At 40.0% G+C, this 19,970-nt stretch overlaps 1 protein-coding gene across 2 annotated transcripts in view; it reads left to right on the top strand.

Moving 5' to 3' along the window:
• Window positions 1-19,970, top strand: part of Slc9a7 (solute carrier family 9 member A7) — a 202,173-nt gene that overhangs the window by 169,491 nt on the left and 12,712 nt on the right. Inside the window, exons 13-14 of one of the 2 annotated variants that reach the window (XM_004633487.1) lie at window positions 3,774-3,833; window positions 11,569-11,632. In XM_004633487.1, the coding sequence (XP_004633544.1) occupies window positions 3,774-3,833; window positions 11,569-11,632 (124 nt within the window). The remainder of the gene's footprint in view (window positions 1-3,773; window positions 3,834-11,568; window positions 11,633-19,970) is intronic. The other variant, XM_023717863.1, reaches the window with a different exon arrangement.

Below are 19,970 nucleotides of genomic sequence, written 5' to 3'. Positions count from 1 at the left end.
AGATTTTTTTTTTTTTTTTTTTTAGAACGGGATTGAACTCAGGCCTTTGCACTTGCCAGGGAAGCGCTTATTCTACTGAGCCATCTCCCCGGCCCCAAGTAGTAGTTCTTTTTTTTTTTGTACTGCTTTTGTCTGATTTTGATATCTGTGTGGTATGAACTCATAGCATGAGTTGGGACATATTCCCATCTTTTATTTTTCTGGAAGAAATTGTGTAGAATTGGTGTTTTCCTTGACCTTTTGGAAGAATTTTCCAGGGAAACCATCTAGGCCTGGAGAATTCTTTTTTAGGAACTTTTTTGTTTTATGTATTTGGTACATGGTCTTACTATGGAGTTGTAGTGATCCTCCTGTCTCAGCCTCCCCAGTGCTGGGATTACAGGCACATGCCACCACACCAGAGCTTTTCTCAGGAATTTTTAAGCTATATAACCACAGGCTATGTATTTCATATTGTATGAGTTGTGGTACTTTGTGAAATTGATCAGTTTCATCTAAGTTGTCAAATTTTGTTGTTCATAACATTCCTTTATGATCTTTTTGATGTCTGTGGGGTCATAAGTGGTATAGTCTGTTTTATTCCTGATAGTTTTTGCTACTTTCTTCATGGTAATGTGTATCCTCCCTGTGTTCTCGGTCTTTTTAGGGGTTTATATGTATTATTTATCTTTCCAAAAAGCCAGCTGTCTATTTCATTAATTTTCCGTATTGTTTTGCTATTTTCCATTTACTTGATTTCTGCCTCTGTGTTTATTTCCTTCCTTATGTCCAGCCCTGCTAGACAACACAATGGAACAGTGCGCCATTGTTGAAAAACATATACAGTGTTAGTTCATTGTTTTTTTTCCAGATGTGTATATATAAGATTGTACAAGTGTAGAACCTGACATTTACAGAGATTGCCTCAAGAGAAATTCCCTCAAAAATAAGGTAATAAGACTAACTGGTTTTTCTGGCTTGTAGCTTCTGGTGGTAAATAATGGGCATGACTCATTCCTGTAACCCAAGTTTTTATTTTCAGTTGATTCAGAAACCCCCTGAAGTTCAGCGTGGTGTTTTGGCCCCTGGAATCAGTACTTGTTCCTTGTTTCTCCTGGAAGTCTTACTGAGTTGTTAAGTAGCTGCTCAGAAGTTGGAAACTCAGGGTGGGTCTGGAGTTTCACCATAAATAATTCTAAGTTAGCTGTCGTTCTTAACCATGGCTAATTTAAATCTGTGTATAAAATAAAAGTGAACATAATCACAGCTGGGTGTTGTGGTATATGTCTCCAATTCTAGCATTCAGGAGGCTGAGGCAGAAGAATCTCTGCACATTCAAGGCCAAGCTGGGCTACACAGTGAGTTTAAGGCCAGCCAGGGCTATAGCGAGACTATCTCAAAAACCCAAACAAAAATATAACTACAACGTCAAAGCCAGGTTATTACTTTTCATAAGTCTAATTTATATTTTTAAATTAATTGTTTGTAATTAGCATTTTAAAATACAATGGCAAGAAGCTCCATTTTTCTGTTAATGAACAAGCTACGTAGTATTTTTCTTAGTTTCTTAAGTATTGCTATTCACAAAGAATATAATTTGGGCAACATAAACAAATGATCTTCAGATTCTTTCAGCAGATAAGTCTTGTGTATGTCCTGAGCATATTGTGGTGGCCTGGTGGCTGTCCTTTTGTAGCCCCCTGCTTCAAGGGGCACACATGATACGGTAGTGAGGAGGGGGCAGGAGGCAGTGGGTAGATGCACTTGCTGATGTACAGGTAACCTTTGTACCCCAGGGGGCAGTAACAGAACAATTCGAGGACAAGTGAGAATAGTCTGCTTGGCATAGTACTCTTTAGCTGGAGAATTTATGATAGTGAGAATTTATTTGGAAGTTCTTTGCAAGATAATGTAAGGAAGAAAGGCAGACAGAAACCCTGAGTTCTTTATATAACAGTATTTGTCACTGGATACTAAATGAAAGAGTTTAAAGATTCTACCTTGTATTCAAAGGCGGTATCCTTTAAGGGGAAGAGCTGGGGTTCTGGGGTATAACAGCCTGCACTGGAATCTTGCCCTCACTATTTCTAACTTTGTGATCTTGGGTGAATTATTTCACCCCTAACCCTTGCTTTTTTCACTGACAATCATAGTGTGATAAAATATGATTATAAATAAATGTGATGGTGAATTCTCTTATTAGGGGCCGGAGGGTATAACTGAGTGGTAGAACACTTGCCTAGAATGTGCTAGGCCCTGGCTTCAGTCTCCAGCACCAACAAAAGTTCTCTCATTAAGTGTATACTCTGGCATTTGTTATGGGCTTGATATATTTGCCTGTTATATTATATAATAGTGATCATTATTTCCATTATTTAAAAAGTAGTGACTCTTAACTTTAAAAAGAATCTGGCTTGTTCTTCTGGTATTTGTTAGTTTTTCAAAGTTATTGTAATTATAATATATAGAATGTGATTTAAGTCACATAAGAACTTGTAACAACTAATTAAAAGTACCGCCTTATGCGTTAGGTTTTAATAGTGTTTTGATATTTCAGGGGATATAAGTAGCATGAAAATTTGAGCATTGTTGAGTAGTGTTTCTCGTCCTTTTTTATTATTATTGTTTCCTGTAGAGTACCTTAAATTTTTTCCATAATTACTTTCCCTGGTGAAAATTTTAACATTTCTAATCTGCTTTACACCCATTTATGTGCTGTGATGCTTTGGATGGCTACAGCTGTTTTCTGTATACATTTTTGGGTACTTTTTGGTTTTGTCCTATTAAAGTTGATTTTCCCATCCATAGGAACATCATCGCCTTTGTTGAGAATATGTGATTTAATGCAGTGATTTTCAATCAATGGCAATTTTGCCACCAGAGGACAGTTATGAACATTTGGAGACATTTTTGGTGGCCACAACTTGGGGTGGGCAAGTGGGGCTGCTATTGGCATTGGTATCCTGTAGGTAAAATCCAGGGATACTGCTAAGCTGAATGTGGGCTGCCCACAGCAGGGGTTTATCTGGCCCCAAATGGCAGTAATACTGAGCTTGTGAAATCCTGCCCTTACAGGATAGTATAAAGTTTAATGTACTCAGAGTAACCAAGAAACCATTACGGAAAGTGAAAGCAGATTGTACCATGTCAAAGGCCACAAGGAAACAAAAAGCAGAAGTTGGGTTCCTGACCTTCAACTTGAGCCCGTAGGCAGTAGGTTTTGCTTGTTTAGAAAAGAGACCCATCTTTGTCTTCTTAAATGTTGTTTTTCAGTAATGTACTGATTTTTGCTCTTCCTATCAACTATGTGTAAAATATGTATGAATACTTCATATATATATATATCAATTATATATATATATCAATTAACTTTCTCTTTCCTATTTTATATAGATATATCTTACTTTATGAAATAGATGAATTCCTGAAAAATGATATAAGTTCATTTTCTATGATGTACACTTATTCCTCTGGCTTCATTATATCCTATTTTGAAAAGCTCAGCTTTATTCCTAATTGATTTTCATTTGATCTGGCTCTTGATATTGTTGTTTTAAATTTAGTAGCTTATTCTGACTTTAGATACTAGGGACAACTTAGCAGTTCTAGAATACATGCTCGGCATGTGTAAGGCCCTGGGTTCCATCCCCAGCACTAGAAAAAGAGCGGTGTAGGTTTACATCACAAGCAAAATGGCCTGTTCTTTCATAGACATGGTCCAGGTTGTGTGCTCAGAGCTCCCTGGCACCCCTCTTTTCCGTATCACACTCATGTTCCCTTCTTCTGCTGCCCAGAGTTGGTGCGGAGGAGCTCTCTGAAGAGGATCAGAACGAACGCTGCTGGCAGTACTTCAGGTGACGCAAGGGCATCTTCAGAAAACTGTTAACTGGGCCTGTCTTTTCTCCTCTTTCTAACCTGAGATATTTTCCTACTTTTGTTTGTTTCTTCCTTCCTGTGTGAATGCCACACTCCCATTTTAGCCAAGGGGCAAGAGATTAAGTCAGTTCTAATCATTCTTTCCACTGTTTCTCTGGATTGATGGGTGTGTCAGTTTTGCTGAAATTCTGTCCTTCCCCATGTTTGGTCACACTACAGACTTAAGTTGGCAAGTATCTCCTTCAGGTACAACTGAGTTTAGTGTGAAGAGTACCTTATTTTCTTTTTTGGCGGAACCAGGGATTGAACTCAGATCCTTTCGTTTGCCAGTCAAGCGCTTATCCTACTGAGCCATCTCCCCGGCCCCTTTTCATTCATGGTTTTTTTTTTTGTTTTTTTTGGAACCGGGGATTGAACTCGGGCCCTTGCACTTGCCAGGAAAGTGCTTATTCCACCGAGCCATCTCCCCGGCCCAAGAGTACCTTATTTTCAAAGCCACCAATACTTTCTCACAAAACCTTGCTTTATGACCCAGTAAATAAGGCTTGCCACTCATCCAGAGAACTAGAATTTCAAATTTCAGCTATGACTGGGGCATGGCTTATCATGTCTTAATTAAAATACCAGTGCTATTGTGGTTTAAAAATGTATGTTATTTCTGTATTTGTATTTTCTCAAGGTGATTCAGAAGTTATGAAGAACTTTTTAACAAAAGAATAAAGATTTCTCTAATGTAATTTGTTTTTTTGTTTAATTAATTAGTTTTTGTATTTTAGGGAAGGGTTTACAGTGTGTTCAGGGTCTCACTACTAGATCGGACTTGTAGTGATCCGCCTGCTTACAGCCTCCCAAGAGCTGGGATTACAGGCACGCCACTACGCCCAGTCTCAATTGCCTTCTCAGCAGCTCCAGGGGAGGGACCGACATGGCAGGCCTGGGGATCGAACCTCTGGGCCCTGCATCTGCTTGCAGGTGTTTTAATCCACTGAGCTATTTGGCCGGCCCTTTCATATAATTTGTTTCTCAGTATGCACCCAACTTCATGGTGTAATTATGCTTAAAGGTGAAGGAACAAACTGGATAAAAATTTGAATGCCTCTTTTTTCCTTTAAACATCTCTACATTACATGCTTTATTTTTGTCTGTTTTCTTGGAACTGATTGATAAAAAATAGGCTTGAACTCTTTCCTTATCATTGTGAAAAATCTCTTTCCCTGAGAGCAGCAGTGAAGGCAGCAATACCTGAGTCATGGGTCTTAGGATAATATCACAGTCCAGTTGTACGCTCTAATGCCACACTTGAAATTGATTTATGTATTTAAATTCAGTGGGTTCACCCTTTTTTGCACTGTTCAATCACACACACACATACACACAACACACACACACACACACACACACACACACACACACACAGAGAGAGAGTTCATTTTTAGAGACCTAACTTTGGAAACCAAATAAACTGCAGAAGAAATCCTGCAGTTTAAGCATCCTACAAGAAAGAAGATCCTCCAGGCAAGTATAAGTTATTATACCTGGGAGGTGGGACATCAGAGAATTCATGGTATGATCTGGTGTTCAGGGTTTTACATGGAGGTATTTGTCTCATTTTTCATATTCAGATTTTAAATATTATCATTGTTAGAGGATGTAGCTTAGTGGTAGAGTGTGAATTTAGCATACATGAGACCCAGGGTTCAATCTCGAGTACTCTTTCCCTTCAAAAATTATTATTGTTTTTTGTGTGTGGAACCGGGGATTGAACTCAGGTCCTTGCACTAGCCAGGGAAACACTTATTCTACTGAGCCATACCCCCAGCTCCAAAAATTATTGATTAAGTAGAATACTTCTAAAACTTTTGTGACTCCATAGCATTTTATCTGTTAATTAGAATAGATAAATTATTAGAGGGAAAACTTATCAGTTTCGATATTTATTCATTTTAGAATGAGCATATCAGTTTGATCACTTTATGGTCCCATTTGCTGTGGTATTTCCACATTTGTCTCATACTTAATGAAAATACAAATATTCAGTTCATTCTGGAAGAAAAGAGTATTGTATGCGCTCCAGTGAGTTCGACCAAGGTGAATTCAAGAGAATGCTAAAATATGATATATTAAAGCAGCACAAAAAGTTATATATACAGGGCCTTGCATCAAAAATATTTAACAGGTCAGGAGAGAAATATAAATTGTGGATAGTTGGCTGAAATTGGATATTTCAGAAAGTTAAGGGTCATATGTTTTCTGAGACTTTAAATCTGCAAATGAAATCATATATCTGATCTTTCTTGTTGCTTAGCACCACACCATACACCCTAGACTGTTGCTTTACTTCCAATTCTCAGAGACTGGTTTGATTCTGGGCTCTGCCCCAAGGGTGAGGCCTTTAGTAGGAGCCCCAGAGTCCTATGTCATCCTTGGTGATTGGTCCAAAGCCCTTTAAGCCTGCCAATAAAGTAATTATTAAATCACTCGAAAGTAAACAGCTGTGAATGAGGAAAGATACTGTAGAGGAATATCATTTGTGTCTCGTGGTCTCTGATCTGTTTCCTTTTGGGCATTTAAAATGCAGTAACAAGCTGGGAAGCAGGTCTGCCTTTCTTCTTTTGAAATATTACTGTTAAGTGATTATACTATAAGTAGGGATCTCCCAGGAGATCATTTCAGGATCTGTACTGTTAAGACTTTGAGTTTTGTGTCAGATAGGTGACTGATAGCAAGTGGCCACTGTGAAGATTGGAATTTCCATGGCAGAATGATGATAAAAGCAAGAAAATAGAGCATTGGGTAAGACTGTCCTTAGAACTACAGGTTTCCAGGGGATGCATACAACCAGATCTGAAAATGGCTGCATTGGTTGGAATTGGCTTAACCATATCTCAGTTAACTTGCATTTTTCTCCTTGCCCTTCACTTTTAGGAGAATCTCCACAAATATTCCAGAATTCACTTAACTGGAAAAGAAAACCGGATAATTACTAGAACCTATATTCATTTACCTATAGCACCTTATGTTCATGAATCTTTACAATTTGTGTTAAAGACCCAGGATAATATAAGCTCATAAATCATCAATATTAGTAGATTAAAATAGAGAGATAGAAAAGTAGACAGTCATGTTTTTGAAACATTTTTGCCAAGAATATGGTTAAGTATTCTTCATTTAAACTGTGAAGAACATTAAATCTGTAAACAGGGGAGCAGATAAGAATAGAACAGTGAATACACAGGTAGTAACCTGGATTCATCACTTGTTAATATTTTGTCATTTGGTTTTTGCCTTCTCTTTTTCTCACTCCCAACTGTTTCACAATGCTTGCATTTTGTAGACTTTCTACCCATAACTATTTTTGTGTGTATTTTCTAGTAATCCAGTCTCCTACATGACCATACACCTGAGAAAAGTAACCTGATTTTTAAAGACACACACACACACACACACACACACACACACGTCCGTGACTCAATTATAATTTGGTTGTCACATCTGTTTAGTATCACTTAATCCAGAACAATAACAACCCCCCATCTTGATTCACTTATGACAGTTTTTTTATTTGTATGTATTTGGTACAGGGTCTCACTATGTAGCTCAGACTCATAGTGATGCTCCTATTTTCAGCCTCCCCAGCACTGGGATTGCAGGCATGCACCACCATGCCTGGTCTCAGTGACTGGCTCAGTGCACCTAGGGGGAGGGCTGGCATGGTGTGTGGTGCTAGGGATCAAACCTTGGTCCCTGCGTTTGCCTAAGCAGGCACTTAGTCTGCTGAGCAATCTTATTGGCCCACTTATGAGAGTTTTTAAGGTTATTTATTCACAGAATATCCCATAGTCGGGCTGGGGAAATAGCTCAGTAGTGCTATTTCCTGGCAATAAGCGCTTGCCTGGCAAGTTCAAGGTCATGAGTTCAATCCCCAGTACCGCCCCCCCCAAAAAAAAAAGTTTGCCAGGGAGATGGCTCAGTGTTTTCGCAAAAAAAACCAAACCAAACAACAACAACAAAATTCTTCTCTTTAGAATATCCCATAGTCTGAATTTTTCTGATGTTTTCCTCATGGTTAAAGATGGATAATAATTTTTGTCAAAAATCCTATAGAAGTGGTATGACATACACATTTGTTGTTGCTTCCTGTGATGTGGAGCATGTTATTAGACTGCCCCTTTATTTATGATGTCACATTTGATCACTTAGTTAAGTTAATGACCTTAAGTCTCTGTATGGCCAGGGTACCATTTTGTCTTTGTAACTAAAACATATTCTGTAGAGTGACATTATTAGAATGGCCAAATTCCCAACAACCTTTAATTCAGGCGATAAAATCATTCACTAATGATCCTTGCTTGAAACAGTGACTACCCAGGAGGCAGAAAATGGCAGTTTTCCAATTTTCTAATTACTTTCACTTTTATAAGATGATGTTCTCTCTCAAGAAATATAGAGGATTTTAAAATTTGTTTTATATGCTGATGAAGTAAGGAATCTCTTCACTAAGTAGTCAATTCAAGCAAAATTTTAATTTAATATTTATGAGATTTGTAGTTGTATCTCTTTAGGATTACAGCAGGAATTTGGATGTTATCATCGAGAAAGCAGAGAGCAGGTAGTTGTTGCTTTTTTAATAAGGAAAAATGTGGGAGTAGAGAGACATGGCTGGAATTAGCACTTTCTGAAATCTTTCCTGTCTAGTTCAGGAACCACTGGCCACATGTGGCTATTTCAATTTTAACTAATTAAAATTAAGATATAAAATTCAGTTCTTTGGTCTTACTAGATGCATTGCAAACCCTCAATGGCCACACATTAGTAGTTACTGTATTGGACAGTGTAGGTGTACAACTCTGCTGTCCTTGTCTGAAGTTCTACTTGGCAGCACTAATCTAAAACTGCTCTGTTTTTTTCCCAGAACAAAATGGAAACCTTTATAAGTTTGGGATGAGATTAGAGAGGTCATAATTTCATGATTTTCCCAAATTATTGCAAAATTGTGGGGGATTGTTTGGAATTCTAGACTGGTTAAAATGAATAGATGAGTTCTACTGACATCTTCAAGACTGAGTAAAAATGGTCCAAACTTCATCTTTATAAGCTTCTTTTCCTAATAGAGATTAAAAGATAGAGGGGGTCAGATTTTACTAGAGGCCAAATGTAGTAGCATTTAAGTTTATTTTCTTCATTATAGTAGAGGACAAACTCACATCTTTTTTCCTTGTCTGTAGGCCTCCTATTTCATTTGGACTGATAAGATCTGGACTGCCACATCTGTGGCCATCCTGTACATTACTCTCCCAGTCAGCAGCCTCTCTGTGGTTAGGTTGAGGGCAGCTGTGTCACCTGGCTAACTGGTAGGCTAAGAGACTCTGTAGTCACCAGCACTCTGCCTCTGTGAGTCTGTGTGGCTGGGAACTCATCTTAAGTAAATTAGTATAATGTGAAGTGGATTTGTATTGCTATATAATCCACCAAATGAGGCCTTATATTGGATTCTTAGCTGTTAATATTATACATTCAGACACAGAAACCAGAAAGATTATTGTTTTCCATGGAATGTACATTAAGGGTCTCTAAAAACAGGTGAGCATTAAAGACCAACAGCTATGAACACAATGCAATCTCTTCTATAACCCCTTTTGTTATACATCTTACATGTACTGGGGCTCTGGCCTGACTTTCACGGACAACCCTTGGGCTCCTCAACTTGATGATTTTCATGTCAGAGATCTGTGTGAGATTTTTTGTTCAAACATCCCTAATGTCAGGGCAAGGAAAAGTTCCCATCCCTCAGAAATCACTGCCTGAAAGTAGTCTCTGGCGTATATAAAGTCCATTTAATTCAATCCAAAGTTTCCATCTAACCCCAGGCCTCTGGGGAGGAAATCTAGGGCTGGGCCCACTCCAGGCTTTAAGCAAGAGTTCACTGTAAATTCCACATGGTAGTTTTAAAGATATGAGGCATTTCTCAGGGGCACACATCTTGAATAAGTGCTCTGTAGGCCTGGAATAGGAAGGGTTAGAGGCTGGCATTGAGAGGTTGGGTACATCTGTGCTATCTCCTACCCACCCCCATTTCCCTATAGTTTCTTTCTTAGGAAAGATCCTGGGTATCATAGGAGAGACGAGGTAGAGGAAAAGAGTAAGGACAAGGATTTGGGGCTTTTTCCTTTGTCATCTCTTTGGTAGAGTTAGTCCCTGATAACAGACAACAAAGACACCCTTGCAAAGCCAAGTTGGCACCTCTCTTCAAGCTCAGTTTCCATCTAATCTACTGGAGCAAGTGCAGGGAGATAAAGGATTTTCCTGGTGTCTTCATCTCCCTCCCCACCCTGTTGCTGCATGTTATCTATTTTGTCCATGTTGCAGTTCTTTACCTCAGAATGAGAAAGGTGCAAGGATAGAAAATTAACACATGCACTGAGAAACAATTGTTATGTGACTAAACCAAGACAGCAGCCCCAATGCTTCTCTGGATTTTGTTAACAAGTTAATTTTGTCACTTTGCCTTTTCTTTCCATCTTCAGTTGTTGCTCTCAAATGTGTGAGTTTTGGGGTCATCTTTGATGTGGGAAAGGGTGAGGGTATCAGAATTGAAGCAAATCAAGACTCCAGTTAATGGTACTGCTAAAATAAACAGTACTCGGCCACTTGTTAAAAGGACAAGGTATGGGGGACGGGGAGATGGCTCAGTGGAATAAGTGCTTCCCTGGCAAGTGCAAGGGCCTGAGTTCAATCCCTAGTTCCACAAAAAAAATAAAAATAAAAATAAAAATAAAAATAAAAATAAAAGGACAAGGTAGAATTTATTTTCAGGATCATTACGGCTGGTACAGGGACTACCATGATGGAGTTTTGCAATGCAAAGGGAAAGATAGGGATCAGTGGATGGAAAGTTACAAAGAGGAAATATCATGGTAAGGGGAATTCTATGCAAAGTGACCTACCAGAATTCTTGTTGGAAGGAAGGGGAGGGTGATCAGATATCACCTGGGGGATAGTGGGGAATGAGGGAGATCAGATAAGGGCAAGGTACTCACTAAACTGCTTTAGCAGGATTCTTTGGTAATACAAAGTAAGACCTAGAAGCCCAAAAGTTAGAGCCTAGTTGGAAAGAGGATTTAAAGGTGCCTGGTTCAGGTTGTGACAGGGAGAGACTGTCACTATCCATATGGAAGTAGTTGGGGAAGTGTATTGATGTTTGCTGCTTTGAGTGCATGCAGGAAAGTAAGCTTGAGTATGGAGAGAGAAATGGTTAGGTCATAAAGAAACTGCAGGAAGATTTTCATGGCAGGATCTTGTGGTGGTGAGCATACAGGTCTTCACTATAAAGTCTTTTGACATTTTCCTTTGTAATTGAAGAATTTCATAACAACATGTTAGGAACCTCAGAGGAGTTTGGCTTGACCACATTTTGGTAAGGGGAACCACCTGGCACAGTAAAGTAGCTAGACAGTCAGCAGCATGTGCTATGTACAGAGGCTATGCTGTTTCCAGAGGCCTTGCTCAGGACATATGCACACAACATTTATTGTCCCCACTCTCTGGTATCTGATACGGTATATGATATAACCTCTGCATGACAGCCTTTCTTTCTGTAGCTAACTACTCCTTCTGCTTTGGGAAGATGGTTGCTGACTTCAGCCCACATTATTACCATGGGCCAAACTAATGCTTGCTGTTCTTTTCCTTGTCTTCCTCCCTGGTGACTTTTAGAGTTGGTGTTGACCCAGATCAAGACCCACCGCCTAACAATGACAGCTTTCAAGTCTTACAAGGGGTAAGTCTCAAGAAATGCTTCTTCCCAAGGAAGGTAGGACTAAAAATAGCTCACATTTAGTGTGCATTCACTATATAGCAGGTACTTTGCCTAGATTCCTGTTGTCATTTTGGAAGTACCCTTTTGGGATAAGTACTGTTATGTGTTTTACAGATTAGAGCTGAAGGGTGAGGGTTAAAGAGAGTCATCTAAGGTCAAGAGAATCAGAAAATGATTTATTTTGTAAGTGAAACAGGCTAGGGGCAGCTGGATAACCAGGATTTGGGGAGATTTCCAATCTTTCTACTGTTCCCTGTTGCTCCTACCTCTGCACTCAGGCACCCATAGAAGGAAGTAAGTGAAATGGCTTGGTTGGTTTCATGCCACAGACCTTACTGTACAGTTCATAAGATCTAGACACTAGAAACACCAATATTGAATTAGACTAAGTAGTCTACTTGCTATCACTTTTTCATGGGAAATACTTGAGAAACCACAGATCTTAAATGCCAAGGGTCCTGGCATTTAGTACTTTGGGTGACATCTAAAGTAGTCTCTATTTGCAAGTGGGGTAAAACAACCTGAAAGGCCTTTTCAAGTAGCTCAGTGTGCCTGTTGACTCCTGGATGATCCTCTAAAGCCTGGGAGCACTTTGCATTTGACAGTGTAAGTGGGCTGGCAGGAACTTTTCCTACATTCCCGATAGTGCCCCATTTGCTAGCCTGGAGCTATGTCATAGCTTCTTCTGACTGTTTCCTAAACCTCATACAGTCCCAAATATTGGCCCTCAGAATCAATCTGCTAACCTTTGGAAAGCTGTTACTATTTGTGTTAGGGTGGGAAAAGCAGGCAAACTTCAGTCCTGCTTCTCCAAGACACTCTCAGAAATGACTCATGCTCTTGTGCAGAAGGGCCTTGTTTTTCCAGTTCTTCCTGGCCTGATCTTCTTATTCCAGTGAGCCACTCATGGCAAGGCTGAGCGTGCTCAGTGATCATGAGAAACAGGAAAACAGGAATAAATGGCCTTCTCAATTTTGGGTGAAACCCTGGGTTTTTGTAGTTTCTCCTGAAATATATCCAGGTTACATGCTTTGTTTTGTCACCAAATTAAAAAAAGAGGTAGGTGAAGTCCAGATGTTTGTCTTCAGTAGAAAAGGCTATTCTCCTGATTTCAATTTCTAAATGATCTTCCTAAAAATGACAAACAAGGACAATGATATTTGATTGCAGAGCATTTCTTAGCACAAGGGCAGTTTCCTTGTACTGATTCTAGAAGCACAAGGTTATAAACTGAAATGGCTAGAGCTACAGTCACTCGTTCATGGGGGGAAAAGAAAAGAAATGGTTGGCTGGAACTTTTGCCTCTGTGTAAGGGAAGCATAAGAATATTGTGGGCAGACTTCAGCTTTGTGTCCTTGGCAAGTTTGACTCATTAGAACAAAACAAGACTAAAAGGGCAGTTGCTTTGTTTCTCTGGAGGTTTTAGTGACTTTGCAATCAAAACAAAAACAAGCCCAGCTGGAAACAAACTGGTGTGTGGTGGGGGGTTGGCCTCTTCTCCTATTCAAGGGGGACTTCTCATGCCAAACCAGACACAGCTGAGATTTCTGTTGGCCGGAAATGCAGACACATCATTCACTTCCTCTTCTGGAAGCCCAAGTTTCCAGGAGAGCATTCATTGACAAGTGGCTAAAGCATGGCTCTGAAGTGATCCTGGTTTTATCCTGAGTGTAGGACTAATGCATAAGCTAGGTATTACTGGAATATGGAGAAAAGGAAACTGATGTTTTTGTATGCATGTGTATGCATATGTATGTATACATAAATATGTATGTGCATGTGTGTAGTGAGAAGGATAGAAAGTCAGCTTTTTATAGTCTCATTGAGGTAGGACTTGGTGAGCAAGTTGAATTTGTTTCTGGCTTCTCTGACTGAAATCAGATACCTGGTCACCTAAATCTCTTAACCTCAGTTGCTAAAGAGACTTGAATTACTGGCATCCGACCCATTCCCCCAGTTTTTGCTTTTTTGTCTTATGATTGCATCCTTTGGCACCTTGTTTTCCCTTTCTACTAATTCTACCACTCAGGGCTTCTACTAGAAGCCCTGAATAAATATTCATTTACTTATCTACTTGGCAGATGTTTATTGAGCAACTGTTAAATATTAGATCCTTCAGGCTGTGGGAATAAGTCTGCACCAAGACAGGTGACTCTGTCCTGAAAAGCATGGTGACAGCTGGGGAGATAGCTCAGTGGCATAAGTGCCTGCCAGGCAAGTACAAGGTCCTGAGTTTGATCCCTGGTACACCATCCCCCAAAAAGTTTGGTGATAGTGTGATGAAGTGGGTAGAGAGTGGCAGAAGTGACATGGTGCAAGACCTTATCTGTTCTGCCTCTATTGGAGCATGGACCTATGCTTGCTACTCTGAGTGTTTATGTAGCCCATTTCAGGCACAAACTTGCTAGAAATGTAGACTCTCAGGGCTCACCCAGCTGCACTAAAACAGAATCTCCATTTTTCTAGTATCCCCAGGTGTTTGGTACAATATACAATTTGAGAAACTCTGGGCTAGGTAAGGTAGAACTGGAGAAGGAAGCTGTCTTATTAAGCAGGAAAGGAACTATCTATGCAATACTGTCATTCCCAGATATGGTGAAATATTTTAGTCCTATAACTCTATGATACACAGAAAGGAGGGTCTTAAGTTCAAGACCAGCCTAAACAACTTACCTGAATCTGTCTCCATAAATAAATAAATAAATAAATAAATAAATAAGAACTGGGATATATAGCTCAGTGAATAGGCCCTGGGTTCAATTATCAGTACCAGGGAAAAAATTCCAAATGAAGTTACATCATTTATTTACTCTTATGTTCTTTATTAGTCTTCTGGGCCCACAGTATCTAATACTCCAAAGTCTGCAGCTTAAATTACATGATTGTATTATCTGACAGTTGGGTAGTTCAGAAATTTGATGGGGTTAGCTTGTTTCTCTGCTTCAAGGCCAAAAATCAAAACATGAGCAGAGCTGGGCTCTTGAGGGGGAGCCAGAGCAGGTATGGTCAGGTTGTTGGTAGAATTATGTTCCTTGTAGTTGTAGGACTGAGGTCAGATATCTTTTTTGTCAGTTTGTGGGCCATGGAATGGGGAGAATCATTCCTAGTCCCTGGAAGCCACTCAATCCCTTACTAGTGGCCATCACTATCTTCAAAAACCAGTAGCAGTGGTGGGTCACATGCTGTCTTTCCTGCCTCTTCTTTCATTCTGTGTTTCTGACTCTTGCCTGCTTCATCTACTTTATAAGGACTTGTGTGATATCCTAGCCTACGGCATAACCCTGAGTCAGTCCATAAAAGCCCATGTTGCCATATGTAACATACTCACAGACTGCAGTGACAAGGATCCAAAAACGGCGGGAGGCCATTATTCTTCTTGTGACATACTCATTCCTGGGAAAATATAAAGTGTTCTCATTAATGTAACTTAGAAAAATTTTAACATTATGAAAACAATGGTAAAATATAACTATGAAGATAGCAATATTCTTTGATTCTAAAAAAATTATTTCCAAAATAATGCTCTTTGCCATTCCTTGGTTGTTTAATCACCTTTCATTTTCTTCATGAAAAAAAAAACTACACAGTAAAACCTTGGTGTGTGAGCATAATTCATTCTAGAAACATGCTTGTAATCGAAAGCACTTGTATATGAAAGTGAATTTCCCCAGAATAATGAAGACTCAGATGATCTGTTCCACAACTCAAAAATATTCATGTAAAAATGATTACAGTACAATATAATGCAAAATAATAAAGAAAATACAAAATATTTTAAAACCTGCACTTACATCTGAAAGCCTTCATAACTCATGTGAGGGAGAAGAAAAAGAGAAGGGTTATTGTGTAAGATGATTTTTACTGTTACTAACAGAATGGCTGCTATCTATTGGCCCAATGGAATATGTACACTTGCTTGGTGGAAATGTGAAATTGCACTATCATTAAACAGATTCATTTCTTGCGTGGCTATAGCCTTATTTGCATGGTGCTTTTCTATTAAAATTTTGCACCATTTTCCATATTATACACATCCCTCTAATCTCACATGCAGTGAGGGAGTCCTCTTTTTCTCCTAATCTGCAAACCATATCTCCTCTATAACCTCCTGCTAATGAGAGATGATCACCCACAATCCCATGATGAGTGAGGGAGCAAGGGGAGGGGAGGGAACTTTTGGCTCACTTGTGATCAAGTGCCATTCTGTATCACATACTACTTGTATTTCAAAATATCTATCAAGTTAAAACTCATTAGCAATGTTTGCTTGTCTTGTAGAACACTCAGAGAACAAGGTACAGTCTAAAGTTTTACTGTACACGCACACACACTCACACACACACACACACACACACACACTTTTTTCAGTCTCACTCTTCAGATAGGGGCAGTGCTGACTCTTCCTTCTCTTTGTGTTCTCTGTGGCTGGCATGGTGCCTGGCAGATAGCAGACACTTCATGCAGAAAAATACACACTTCTTAGTCCATGCTCAAAATGCTAGTAAGCAGGGTTGATGATATTTATTTCTGAAGTGTTTTCTCTATTCGTAACAGGAGTAAAAAGAGTTAGAACACTTTATGTAAGAAGCCACACCAAATAGCCCAACGACATTAATGAATAAGTTGCCCCTCCTCACAAATGTGAGTGTGAAATAACATATTCAGTCTTTGGAAATAAACTGAATTAACAACTTGTGCTCTAAATATGTGCCAGCTGGGCCCGGGGAGATGGCTCAGTGGAATAAGCACTTCCCTGGCAAGCGCAAGGGCCTGAGTTCAATCCCCGGTTCCAAAAAAAAAAAAAAAAAAAAAAAAAAAAAAAAAAAAAAAAGTGCCAGATGCTGGGCTAAATATTTTAAAACATTTAATCAATACAAAAAAGACATGGCTAATATTGTCCTAAGTTCTTCCAATATAAAAATGATTTACACCTCTAAAAAACCCCTATATTTTTCTGTACTCAAACACTTCTAACAAAAACTATTGTTTTGAACTCACACCAACTAATTGTCTAATTCTTAATGGATACCTACAAGATATTCTGTATCTTAGCTTCATTCTGATCACTAATGGCTTGGAGGTAGCATCAGACCCCCAAAGTTAAAAACTTAAGTCCCAGAAGACTGCCCACACTTAAGATGCCACTGTCACGTCCCAGGTTATGACCTGGACTTTGGACTGACTGAAATAAACCAGGAGCTCTTCTTACCTCCTCCTCATGTTTAATAATTGTCCAAAATGACTCATGGATGCAGAGGCCCGGGGTTCGATCCCTGGGGCCTGTCGTGCTGGCCCTGTCCCCGGGGTGCACTGAGATGGCGATTGAGACTGGGCATGGTGGCATGCCTGTAATCCCAGTGCTTGGGAGGCTGTAAACAGGAGGATCACTATGAGTCTGATCTACATAATGAGACCCTGTAGACCCTGTACTAAATACACACAAAAAAATGACTCATGGAACACAGGAAAGTTCTTTGTTTACTGTTATAGTTTTCTTAAAAATGGTACAGCTAAGCAACAACCAAGTGGAAGAGATGCATAATGTAAGGTATGGTAACAGGGGTGTGTTGAGCTTCAATGCCTGTGCCTGGCATGCTGCTCGTCCAATGCCTTGATATATTTGTCAACTTAGAAGCTCTTCAAACCTTGCTGTTGAGTAAATTTATGGAGGTTCCATTACATAGGCATGGTTGATGAAATCATAAACCATTAGCGATTAACTAAATCCCCTGAACATTTCCCTCTCTGGAGGCCAGAGGTGGGGCTGGAAGTGCCAATCTTGTAATCATAACATGTGTTCCTCCTGGCACCAGCCTCCAACTTCCAAGAGAGACCTCATTAGCATAAACTCAGGTCTGGTTGAAAGGGACTTAAAACTACAAAAATGTCCCTCTTACCCCATTACTGGAAAATTTTGTGCCAGGGACTGGTGTTAAGACCAAACATATATTTCTTATTGTATCACAGTATCACAGCCATCACAGCTCCACAATAGTTCTACAAGGTAGGTGATTATTAATATTTCTGTTTTATAGATGAGGCCACTGAAGCACAGAAAGATTAGGTGTCTTACCCAGAGTTGCACAGCAAGGTAAAGCACAGTCAGGGCCCTGGGAGTGTGTTGAGAGGGCCTGTGATGTTCACACATACACCCCTTGGAGTTTCCCTTGGTTTTGCAACCTTTTTCACAGAAGCTAATCTTGAGAACAGCTTTGAAAGACAAATAGGAGTCAGCCAGGAAGGTGCTGTAGGTATGAGAAAGTGAGAGGAATAAAGGCCGTTCCTGGCTCTTAGCTAATGGCCTGGGGAATGAAACCATCAGATGAGAAGGCAAGTATTGAGGAGGCGTGTGAGAGAGAACAAGTCTTCAATTTTTCCATCATCAGCATAACAATGGAAATCCCAGTCTCCAACTGCAGGCGGCAAGGAAGCCACACCTGTCCCCATAATGACCCCTGCTCAGCCTGGTGCTGATTGGAGCCCACAAGACAGGAAGGCACTTGTGACTTTTCTGTGGTAAAGCAGATGACATTGTCTTCCGGGTCAGCATTAAAAATGAGTTCTGTTCCAGAGCTGCCCTGGTTTCTGTAAAGCCCCCAGCTATGGTTGGTCAAGGTTCTTCCTGTAGTCATGTCCCTAGCATTGTCTCTTAGAATACAAAGTTGTATAATAAACTTCTTACAAAGTTAAAACTTTCTATTTGCCCCAGTTTACTTTCCTGGCCTTTCAATGTTGTTTCATGGTCTTACATTTCAGGGTTTGCTGCTGAATTTGAGGTCATTTTATCTAACTTGTGGATTGCGGACCTTTTTCTTTATGGCCTGAGAAGACCTTTTGTTAGTTTGTTGTCAAAAACAAGCCCTTGTCTGGCTTTATTCACTTTATCCCTTTTGGGGGCCTGCAGAACTGTCTTCCATCTTTCTAGAGATGACACCACAGCAAGGATTTAAGTATTCCAGGTGACACTAAGTGCACCGCAGTTGTAAAGATGAGGGCTACGGATGTAGCTCATTGATAGAGTGCATGTCTCACATGGGCAAATCTCTTGAGTCCATTTCCAGTACAGTCCAAAAAGGGAAAATAAGATGACAGAGTAGGGGCTATTATTTTCATTGTTGATTTAAGGGATGAAACTGACTTTGGGAGATGTGTTTGGTGCCTGATCGTTTATAGTGTCCTTCCTGATGATCTTTCTCATTTTGCTAGTTTTTTTTTCTTTCACAGAACTCTAATGACATTTAAAATTGAGAGTTTAGAGCCAGGTGTGTTATATACACCTCTAATCCCAGCACTTAGAAGCCTGAGGCAGGAGAATCACTTTGAATTCCAGGCCACCATGGGCAACATAATGCATTCAAGGCTACCCTGAAACACATGGTAAGACTCTCACAAAACTTTAAAAACCTGTTTTTGACAAGCGCCTACAGGCTTGACTTTATAAAGAGCCATTTACTCTTTTTTATTTTTAAGACAGAATCTAATTATATAGTCCAAGGTGGCCTTGAGCTCACTTTGTAGCCCAGATTGGTGTTTAATTTATGGTCATCCTATTTTAGCCTCTGGAGTACTGGGATTATAGCCGTGTGCCATCATGCCTGGCTGCCATTTACTTTTTTTTTCCTTTTTAAAAATATACTTGGTACAGTAGGATTTTCTGCCGAGTTCCGGGAACCCCCAGACCCAGTCCTAGCCCAGGCACAGCTCAGGCCTGGCATACATGCCTCAGGTATAATCCTGCAGCTGCAATCCCTGCAGGGGAGAGTGTAGAGGATAGATCCATCCAGCTAGTCCAGGAGCAGAACATCTCACCACAGGGGCACAACAGGTTCACCCTTAAGGGCAGCAGCAGGAAGGACTGAGCACAGCGACCAGACCCAAGCCAGACGCAGCTGGATAAGTCCAAACTTTGTAGAGCTGCACCTGAACTTCAGTATGTGCGAAGGTTATAACTACAGCAAAGATCTACAACAAAGGTTAGAAGACAGTGCTACACAAAATGACGAGAAGGAACAAAATGCAACCTCAGAACCCAAGCCCACCTGTAACAAGTACAGAGGACACTAACACAGAAAAAATTGGAAATCACATAGCTGAAAGCAAAGAATCAGCAGCTTCTGAAATAAAAATATACTTGGTACAGGGAGTCACTATGTAGCTCAGACTCATAATGATCCTTCTATTTCAGCTTCTTGGACTTGTACTGATCCTCCTGTTTTCAGTAGCTCGGACTTGTAGTGATTCCCCTGTTTTGAGCCTCCTAGCACTGGGATTACAGGCATGCACCACCATGGCCAGACTC

The sequence above is a fragment of the Octodon degus genome, unplaced genomic scaffold, assembly GCF_000260255.1.
Source record: "Octodon degus isolate 3935 unplaced genomic scaffold, OctDeg1.0 scaffold00055, whole genome shotgun sequence".
Taxonomy (NCBI): domain Eukaryota; kingdom Metazoa; phylum Chordata; class Mammalia; order Rodentia; family Octodontidae; genus Octodon; species Octodon degus.
This window is presented reverse-complemented; position numbering and strand designations above follow the sequence as displayed.